Here is a 10807-nt window from a genome sequence, read left to right as displayed (position 1 = left end):
TTTATTACCTTTATTGCAAGTGAAAGACGATTTAAAGGAAATTCTCCCGAAAATTATATGAAAATTCCACAAAAAAATTAAACCAAAATGTGACCGATAGGGAAAACAAAATGAAAATGTAGGTATTATAATAAAACAAAAAAAAGAGTAAATAATACCCAGTATATTACAATAATCATAATAACAAACAGTCTTTTAAAACATATTAATATTTCCTTAAATCTACAAATAATCTAATATTATTTACATTAGTAATTAATATAGAACCAAAGTCAGCAAAATCCAATTGGTTTCAAAAGCTGTAACAAAAGTATGCTAATAAAGAAAATTCCATCTATTTACCTATCTAAGGCACTGGTCACACCAAACGCGAGTAAGCTATAAGCGGCGATAGAAAAGAACAAAAAATAGTCGCTTCCGTGTAAACAAAAGATACGAGATGATAGTGCCAGCGAGTTACCTATAGTTCGTCGCCGAGCTATGAACTAGATATCGCTCGTTCTCTCTTTTATTAGGGTTCCGTAGTCAACTAGGAACCCTTATAGTTTCGCCATGTCTGTCTGTCTGTCCGTCCGTCCGTCCGCGAATAATCTCAGCAACCGCTAGCACTAGAAAGCTGAAATTTGGTTTTGTTAGGGTCCACTACATGTAAAGTGGAGACTGATTTTTTTCATTCCAACCCCAACGTGTGATAAATTGTTGGATAGGTATTTAAAAATGAATAAGGGTTTACTAGAATCGTTTTTTGATAATATTAATAATAATAAAATACTCGTAGCTCATAATTTATGTGGTTTTGTATATTTATACTTTTATATTATATATATATATCGCCTGTCTGAGTACCCACAACAAATGAAATGAATAAAGAGAATAATAAAATACTCGTAGCTCATAATATTTATTTATTTATTTTGGTGAGACCAGTGCTTTAGGCGATGTTTATAGTTACTCGCCTAGCGGTGAGCTATCAAAATCGCCTCGTCTCTTTTATTTACTAGCTCGCGGTGGGACCAGTGCCTTAGTAAAAAGAGGACATTACTGATTTTGCTTCTATGTGACTCATTTTATACAATCATTTTCGGTGGTTCATATCAATATTCCTTACATTTATCCTTCATCAATTCAATGTTTTTCACATTAATTTTATTAACAGACTGCCTGACCGACGTATTCATCATAGGATCTTTCTTGCCCTGTATAAAATTAGGGTAATCATTACTAGTACCTTCGCTTGTATGGGAATCCTTCTGATTGATTATAGGGACCTCTGTCACTACTCTGTTTATATCATTTACTTCATTAGGCACACTAGGTACGTCGTTTTCTAGAAAATGGAAATCATTATGCATTAAATATAGAGATTCTAAAGGAAAGTTCATGTCATATCTAGATAGTAGTTTGTTGTCATCAGAATTATCATCTATTTCGATGACATCGTTCTGAGGGTCGGACACATCTAAAGCACCAGCTGAAAGATCTAAATGTCCTGAATATTGTTCTCCTATAATATTATCAATTAAATATTGGTCTATTATAGAAGGATTAGTTGTGGTATTGTTTATAGCCATGTTATAAAACGCGTCGCTTTTTACTTCATTTTTAATCTCTTTAAAGTTCTTGTGGATATCTTCTAGAGGCGGTGACGCTTTATACTCCCTGCTTAGAGTCTGGTTGGTCATTATGTTAGCGTTACACATGCGTTCTAAACTCGGTGATTGCGTGTTCTGTTTGATTGTAGCTTCTATTTTGATGTAACTGGGGTCGTTGTTTTGTATTTTTTGAGGCGGTGGAAGAATGATTGAGTTGACGTTCATTTGGTTGTTGAATGTGAACATTTGGGAGTTGTCCACGTTGTCCACAGGCGGTGTGGATGCGTCATGGAGCATGGTTTCTTGAGGGTACGGGATGATGTTGCTAGGGGATTCGCTAAGCTCGGGCTCTGGTTGTAATTGCATAAACTGAGTAGTTATTAGGTTGTTAAAAGTGACTGCTCCTAATCCAAATCTTTCATTATCTTCTAATCTTTTAAACGCCATCTTTTGCTGAGAATGGAACATATTTTCTTGATCAGGACCTTTTAAAATTAGGTTACTTTTCACAGATATTTTAGGTTTTTTCCTGGGCAATCCATCTGGTTCTATTAAATTTACTGGAGAATTACTAGATGAGGGTACTGGTAGGATCTGTGTAGGTTTTATAATAGGGCCGATAACTTTAGTCATTGGGAGGGATATCTTGTGTACAGGGTTGAGAGTTATGTTTTGCATGGATAGTTGTGCGGGTGGGAGTCTGATAGGGAAATTAGCCATGATATTGTTACTCATATTGCTTATTACTGAATGGTTAGACACTAAAGAGTTCACAGTACTGTTTGGGCATAAAGTCTGCTCCATTGGAACTGAAGTATTCAAATAGTGTAGGTTCCCCTGAGTAGCATCATAGGTTAAATTCTGCAGAGTATGTTGTGTAGTATATTGCCTATCCATTAAAGTATCATTTGAACTTTCCGAAATGAGACAGTCGGAGTTATTATCATCTTTACTAAGATCAGTAACAATGACTTGCGGATCGAAGTTACCCTGTTGTTTTTCATTAGAAGAATTTGCATAATTTTTGGGATAGTTCTGCGATAATGTTTCAGACAGACTATCACAATCGTATACTTCAATAGGGATATCATTAACTGGTTTCGGGCTCTGTTCCTTACTTTCTTCATTGACTTGGGTCGTTTCTTCAACTTTGTCTGTTGTTTCGCTCGGTACAGTCCAAAGTTTTTTGGACTTGGTCATTTCTATGAGCAGTTGTACTCCTTCTTTGTCCGGGTGGGTGGTGAGATGTGATTGGTACTTATCTTTGTTGACTGTTTTGAAGGTGCAGTAAGGGCAGCGATGGACGTCGGTGGAGGGGACGTTGGGGTGCTTGGAGATCATGTGACTGGCGAAGTAGTTGGACTGGATGCAGCTGAAGGGGCAGTGCTTGCACTTGTAAAGGGCCTCCTTGGTGTGTAGCTTCTTGTGTCGCCGCATGGCGTTGTGGTCGGCTGCGCGGTAGCTGCACTGGTCGCAAGAGTAGGGCTTGTCACCTGGAACAGTACAACAAGTTATTGACGGTTAATTAATTAATTTATTTATTTATTTAGTTACAAGAACGGTTTACCCAAGCACGTATATATAGAAAGTCTAAGGGGGGGGGTTCGGGTCATGAACTCAACCGGATAAAAAGAGGTCTCGAACATTTAATTAATAATGATGCAAAATAAAAGACACTACTTCGTTATAAAACTTTTCTTCTTATTTTTCTTCTTAAAATTAGTTGATTGGCAATATCATTAGCGTCTATTATTACGGCAGCTATTTCCCTATGGATAGACGTAAGGGCTAGCCCCGTGAGGCGCTCTTGTCCCGTCCTATTACGCAAAAATGTTTTTAACCTTTTTAAGGTTGAAAAACTTCTTTCAGCAGTTGCTGTAGATACTGGCAAAGTGGCCAGTATCAATAGCAACTTTCTGATCGAAGGAAAGAAATTTGGATCACACTGGTCGATGGCTCCAATAGCAGGTCTAGGTTTTTTTTCAGGCTCCAAGGTTGACCAATGACTCGGTTCTAACTCGGATATCAAATGTTCCAAGAAAGGATAATATACGTTTCGCCGGTAGTATATCTCCGCAGTTTCCCCTGGAACATTATTGCGATGGGTTTGGCGACCAGTTGTACGAGGTGCCACTAGTTCACCGCCAGGCCATAAATTTTCGGCGCCCTTGGGAAGAAAATTCACTACGCAGGAAAATAAATCGCGAGCGTAGCGAGCGCGAAATTTTTTTCATAGTAATGCCGTAATTTGAAGATTAACGCAATACAAAATTTATGGATTTCATCAGACAGAGTGCGAAAGGGACAAATGGTTGAATTTTCGTAGTCGCACCCTAGTATAGTTACGTGTGGCTGAACGTGAATATCATGTACATAAAATAACAAACAAAATGGGGCACTATAGTGGCCAAGTCAGGAAAACAGATTCGGAATTTGTCCTAACTAAAAGAGCAGATAATTATAAATAGTAAGCGCGATTTTTTTTCCTATTGACTTGATTAATTAAGACAACTCGCCAGCGGCGAATCCGCGAACTTTCAAGCTTTTATCGTCTGCATCTGCACTGCAGAGTTGCGGTCTTTGACATAATTTGGGGTATTTTGACTTCACAGGGCGCCTATGTCCCCGACTTTTAGGCCTTATATTTCGCCATCTCTATTATTTTTATATTAATGCTTAAAAGTTAATTAAGAGATTAACTGCGGACTCGATCGTCACCGTCGGGACGCCCATTTCGGTATTTTGCCACTAAGTGATCTGAGTGCTTTGAAATTCGCTCACCATCTGCTCCGACTCACAAAATTGCGCCTCCCTGAGACGTTTTGCGTCTTTGGCTTTATGAGGAACTCCGCTTTGGACTATCGGGTAGACTCATATTTTTGCATTTGGATAGCGACGTAGCTTTGCCATTCGCCGCACAATGTGGTTCGTCAAGGGCTAGCAACAGCGCCCTTATGAATGGCAACCTGGTGCAACTTTCCACTTAATCTGAATTACAAATCTAGATTTTCAATAGGTGGATTAATTTCCGAATCCTCTCGCCCTTTTGTGATATATGCGCGCCCACGCAACGTATAATTATTTGTATGGATTTTTCCATATTCTCGATTTTGGCGCCCCCTTACCATGTGGCGCCTAGAGCGGCCGCTCCACTCGCTCTACCCTTAATCCGGCCCTGCCTAAGGGGGGGGTTTGAACCCCCTGAACCCCCCCCTTATATACGTCCTTGGGTTTACCAATTACACTTGTACATACATCAACTCCGATAAAACATATTGTTAAAAAGTATAGAAAACAGTGATCCGTTTCCTTTACACTTGCATGATATGTGTACCTGTGGTAGTGAGTGACACGAGAAATAAACGCAACGTCTAACTGTAACACGGCTCCGCGCAGGTATGAGACCCGTAGCGTGCTAGCTGGAAAGCTGCCCTGCGTGTCACACAGACTCGCTGTCAGGGAAACTCACACACGTCATGGGTCGCAAGATATAATAACCTCTTAGTCAGCGTCCACACTCATAAGACGCATGTCTCGCGGCGCGGAACGGACGTCTCCGCCACACCGCCTGAATGTAATTCAAAAAACGTCTCCTCAGTACATTTTGTATAGGAAGGACGTAAGACGCGCCCCAGGCGTCGTGGCGGCAGCGTGGCCAACAAACCAACTTAAAAATTGGCTTATAGATCAGACATTCTACGATTGTAAAGAATTCTTTCTTTACAGATAGTTCCTAGTTTTAAACTAATAATTTATATACTTATTTGCGATTGTATTTATAATTGAAATGTAATTTATTTATTACCAATAAAATGAATATGAATATGGTTGGTAGTGCTGCTGCTCCAGGTTGTGCAGAAGGAGCAACAGAGAAAGAGTAACAGAATATTAACGGCTCAGCCACGACATTGGTCTAAGCGCGACAGCGGTGAGCGGCAGCCATATGTGCGAATGAAAAGTCCCGTTGCTGTGTCTCGCTCCAATGTATGGCCGCCGCTCACCGCTGTCGCGCTTAGCCCAATGTCGTGGCTGAGCCGTAAGGGTCTCATACATTGTATGACTCATCGAGTTCGGAATAGACTATAAGTCATCCATACTAATATTATAAATGGGAAAGTGTGTGTGTCTGTTTGTTTGTCCGTCTTTTACGGCAAAACGGAGCGACGAATTGACGTGATTTTTTAAGTGGAGATAGTTGAAGAGATGGAGAGTGACATACGCTACTGTTTGTCTCTTTCTAACCCCCCACTTTCCTGAAATGGGGGGTGGGTGGAAGTTTGTATGGACCATTGTATTGACGATCGGTCTGGCGCAGTCGGTAGTGACCTGCCTGCTGCGCCGCGGTCCCGGGTTCGAATCCCGGTAAGGGCATTTATTTGTGTGATGAGCACAGATATTTGTTCCTGAGTCATGGATGTTTTCTGTGTACCTATACACTATGTAACATAATTGCCGAAGATAAATCCTACGGCTTATACATTACCTTCTATAGTACCTTTAATTTTCATGGTGTTTATTTTAAAAAAAGGAAGTGGTATTCGTAACCGCTATTCGATACCGGTTATGCTCTTAAATGGATCACCAGCATTAATGTTACACCCTGTATAAGTATTTACATATTATATATATCGTTGTCTGAGTACCCACAACACAAGCCTTCTTGAGCTTACCGTGGGCCTCAGTCAATCTGTGTAAGAATGTCCTATAATATTTATAATATTTATAATTATTCCGTGATTTTAGAATTTAACGCGAGCGAAGCCGCGGGCAAAAGCTAGTATGTTATAAATTCAGAATTTGATTTACATAGCTAAAAGCTAATCTTTTTCTAAGTCTAAAGACTCTAAAATCACCTTGAAAATTGGCTTAAAAATTTAACAAAGCATCAGTAAAAACCTTTTGCAGGAATATACAACAGCAGCGGCTAGTCGATACAAGCCGATTCCCACCGGCTTGCCTAAAATTGATTACTAGGTACCTAATGTTAAGGTAGGTTTCATTTTGCTTTGGTGTTGTCTAGCAGAAATTTTCACCAGCCGCCACTGATACACAATGAAACTCACCCGTATGTGACCTCAAATGCAGCTTCATCTCATCTTTCCTCGACGAAGTATAATCACAGTGGCAGCACTTGAACGGCTTCAGCTTCTCGTGCACCGTTGAGATGTGGAGGTTCAGCCTCCGCTTGGTTGAGTAGCGCTTCGGGCAGAGTGAGCACTGGTGCACTATGGCTTCTTTGTGGAACATCCGGTGCTTAGAGAGCTGGTTGGCGTTCTTGAAGGTTTTCGTGCAGATTGTGCCTGAAATTGAAAAAAGAAAGGAGATTTGAGATTTTAACTATAAAACTCCCGTGAGACTCATACATATTTAAAAATATTTTAAGCGGGTTACTCACGCATTAAGTCGATATACCTTTCTCAAGAGTAGCGACCCCGCCTTTACATGTCGAGAGCGCGACGCATATTGACGACGCATACAGTATGCGTCGCGCTCTCGACATGTAAAAGCGGGGTCGCTACTCTTGAGAAAGGTTCTCGAAATTGGACCGAAACATGTCGAACGCTATATCGACTTAATGCGTGAGTAACCCGCTTAAAATATTTTTAGAGATTTGAGATTTCCATTCGAGAAAAAATTTAAGCTGTCAAAAACCTTATACAATATCTGACGATGGGTCTCTATCTGATTCGAATCAATTCGCTAACCACGATATAATAACGTGAGTATGTGCAATGTACAAAATCTGTAAAAAGATCCATACTAATATTATAAGTGGGAAAGTGTGTGTGTCTGTTTGTTTGTCTGTCTTTTACGGCAAAACGGAGCGACGGATTGACGTGATTTTTTAAGTGGAGATAGTTGAAGGGATGGAGAGTGACATAGGCTACTTTTTGTCTCTTTCTAACGCGAGCGAAGCCGCGAGCAAAAGCTAGTATTTCTATATGTAATATGTGTGCATCAAAATGAGAATTAATTTATATGATTATGTAACCTGATAAAAAAATATATTTAACCAAAATATGTGAGTGTGCATGGAAAACATCCCACTTTGTTGTTTGCTATAAAGCTGCTTTGACAGTTTATTCATATAAAAATACAAGTCAATCTAACCTTAATAGCAACGGACACAGTGTGTTTAGTAAAGCATATTTTTTTTATACCACGTCGGTGGCAAACAAGCATACGGCCCACCTGATGGAAAGTGGTCACCATAACCTATGGACGCCTGCAACTCAATCAGTGTCACATGCGCGTCGCCACCCCATTAGAAACTTGTACATTCCCCTTTGCTGTGTTAAATACACAGTAAAAGGAGTGCACACATTCCAAGGAGGGTTCAGGTAACCAGTTAAAAATAAGATTATTTAACCAAAACATTGTCTCCAACTTACATGCATAAGCTTTCACACTGCCATGGCACTTCATATGCTGGTTGTACCTCCCTCGCTTGTATGTTTTAAACCCACAGATCTCACATGTCGGCATCTCCATATCTATCTCATGAGTCTTCCAGAGATGCGTATGTATGGCTTCCACCTCTACAAACACAATGGCACACTCAGGACATTTGAATATAGTTTTGTAATGACATTTTCTATGATACGCTAGTTTTTCGTCACTCTTTAAACGAAACCGACAATTATTCACTGAACATAACTGTGTTTCACACTCAAGTATAGTTTCTAGCTCTTTTTTCTCCTCTTTTTTATCAGTAGTATTTAGGGGTTTGTATTTTGCTGGTCTACCAAGCCTGTTCACTGATTCCATGCTGTCTATAGATGGATTCATGTTACTATCGGCAGGTATCCTCGGCTGAATGGATGAAATCAGGTCTGGAGGTACGCTGGACACTTGCAAGACATTACAAGCTGTCACGGGTGTCACAGCGTTAGTCACATTGACATACTGAGTTGAAATTGGATTTGTGTACACAATGTTTATGCTAGCTTCCTGAATGATCTCCTTAGGATCAACCTTTTCAAAGTTCGGTGTGCTCATCTTCTGCAATTCATCCACTGATATGAAAGCAACACCTTGAGGTAAAGAATCATTGTTAGCATTCACAATATCTGGGACGATTTCGATAACCTGCGGTATTTTAACGTCAGCTTCCTGAGGCGCAGACTGGCTTGTGTTGTCTTCTTTCTTTAATTTGGCGTTTTTTAGAGCCAGCTGAACGAGGCTTTTGACCATTTTCTTGACGTCTTTGATCCCCATTTTGTGATGATTGCGCAGATGGTTCCGTAAAGTCTCTTCTGCGTCGAAAACGCTCGTGCAACCTGGGCAGTTGATTTGTATGTTGTCCGCGAGGCCGTTGCTCTTCGCCAGGTCTGGGTGCGCAGTGAACAAGTGGAACTTTATGTCATCCTCAGCTAGCGCCATGTACGGGCACGCCTCGCACTTAAAGAAGGCCGTAGACCCCACAGATTTCTCTTCATACGACATCAATTTGTCCTTCACTGCTGGTTTGGCGTCACTTGTGTGTGCCTGCGCCCCTGCCTCCATGTTCACGATAAATCGTTGAGACGACATTGTTGTGCGATCACCAGTAATCCTAATCTAAGTGACCATTTTAATAATATTCATGTTTTATGAGAAAAATACAATAGAAACATGAGCGAAATAAACAGAGAAATCAGCTGTCAACCACATTATGTCAAAAATCTGTCATGTCAAAAGTGAAGTCAATAGTCTACAACTGCGTTCTACTTTCGAGAAATGCTCATAATAAAAATGTATGTTTCAATAACTTAATAGTGCTACAAGTAAAGGTTTATTTTAAAAATAACATGAAATATTGGATTCATATTCCCAATAACTGTTTAAACATTAATTTTAAGAATTTCCAACATTCTGTAAAACTACTTTTTATGAACGCACTTGTTTTTTCAAAACGTTCTGTTACACGCATGGTAGCATGATAGCAATATCACCTTAGGGTCCCCATACGTAGTATCTTCTTAGTAGTTTGTGGGGTCCCCCCACATCTGGCGTCTCGCGAGCGTTGCGTCGGGCCAACTGTATGGAAAAAGACGCGACGCTCGCGAGGCGCCAGATGTGGAGGCACCCTTCAATGTAAAATTAATAAAACTGTAATAAAAAAATTGCAGCACAATATGTAATAAATGTGATAATGTTGTAAATTATTTCAGTATATTTTTTTCTGAAAAAGACGAATATAAAACACTGATAATTTATTTAGTTCACTCGGTATTGCGTATAACGGAAAGTGCCCTAAACGCTGACGTTTCCATTGGCCGGCGATTGACAATTTTCGTTCGTGCTTCGTGTATTTTATCCCAACAAAAAACCACATAAAAATGACTGTTAGTATTCTTTTAATCCCTGTTTCGCGTATATGTACTGGTAAATTAAGAGTCTGATTATTTTACTTTCTTTCTAGTTGGAAATCGAGTCTATGGTGCGCTATGCCTCGCCCATCAACCCGGCGATTTTCCCGCACCTAACGATGCTTCTACTGGGCATCGGCATCTTCTTCACGGCGTGGTTCTTCGTGTACGAAGTCACAAGCTCAAAAGGCAACCGGGACCTGTTTAAGGAACTTCTCTTGTCTCTCGTAGCAGCTCTGTTCTCTGGCTTTGGTATCCTATTCTTACTGCTGTGGGTCGGGATATACGTCTAACAATCGCCAAGTTTTAGTTTGTAAGCTATTATTATGCACCATTCCTGGGAGGTATGTGGGACTGAGTTGTCTCTGATGAGAAAATTTTATATTTTAAGAAGTAAAATTTATGCTATCTATATACTGTTTTCTTTCAAAATTCTGAGTTATTTTGGACCCAATGTTTTCTTAATGAGCTTTAATTATACGATTAGGGGGCACTTAACCCTAGAGGGACTTGATCTAAATTATAATGCAATAATTATTTGCCAATGAATATAAACTGTTTCTACAAGAGCCAATCAAAACATGCAGTATGCAGAGTGGCTGGTGAAAATTCCTGCTAGGCAACACTGAGCACAAAAGAACCTTAACATATAGGTACTTTACTAGTAATCAATTTTAGGCAAGCCGGTGGGAATCGGCTTGTATGAACCAGCCGCTGCTGGTATGCAGTAAAGTCAAATCAATCTTTGTCAATTCCTGAACAGACATATCGAGGGTTTACTGGTGAAACCCGATAAGTTGAGCAAACTGGATTTTTGAAATTCGAACTATGTGTAATTTCCACAATTTCAAGGACAGGACAAAT

The 10807-nt window shown here is 40.0% G+C and overlaps 2 protein-coding genes across 2 annotated transcripts; one reads left to right on the top strand and one right to left on the bottom strand.

The window, feature by feature from the left end:
* Positions 1-909: 909 nt before the first annotated feature.
* LOC125242324 (RE1-silencing transcription factor-like) lies at positions 910-9426 on the bottom strand. Its single transcript, XM_048151098.1, has 3 exons — positions 7985-9426; positions 6656-6892; positions 910-3085 (listed from the first exon to the last, which is right to left on the bottom strand). Exons 1-3 carry the CDS (start codon positions 9123-9125, stop codon positions 1095-1097), a joined length of 3369 nt encoding a protein of 1122 aa, XP_048007055.1. The 5' UTR covers positions 9126-9426; the 3' UTR covers positions 910-1094.
* Positions 9427-9761: 335 nt separating this feature from the next.
* Positions 9762-10355, top strand: LOC125242232 (transmembrane protein 258). Its single transcript, XM_048150967.1, has 2 exons — positions 9762-9919; positions 9997-10355. Exons 1-2 carry the CDS (start codon positions 9914-9916, stop codon positions 10234-10236), a joined length of 246 nt encoding a protein of 81 aa, XP_048006924.1. The 5' UTR covers positions 9762-9913; the 3' UTR covers positions 10237-10355.
* The last annotated feature ends 452 nt before the right edge of the window (positions 10356-10807 follow it).

Source organism: Leguminivora glycinivorella, chromosome 2 (genome assembly GCF_023078275.1).
Source record: "Leguminivora glycinivorella isolate SPB_JAAS2020 chromosome 2, LegGlyc_1.1, whole genome shotgun sequence".
NCBI classification, from domain to species: domain Eukaryota; kingdom Metazoa; phylum Arthropoda; class Insecta; order Lepidoptera; family Tortricidae; genus Leguminivora; species Leguminivora glycinivorella.
This window is presented reverse-complemented; position numbering and strand designations above follow the sequence as displayed.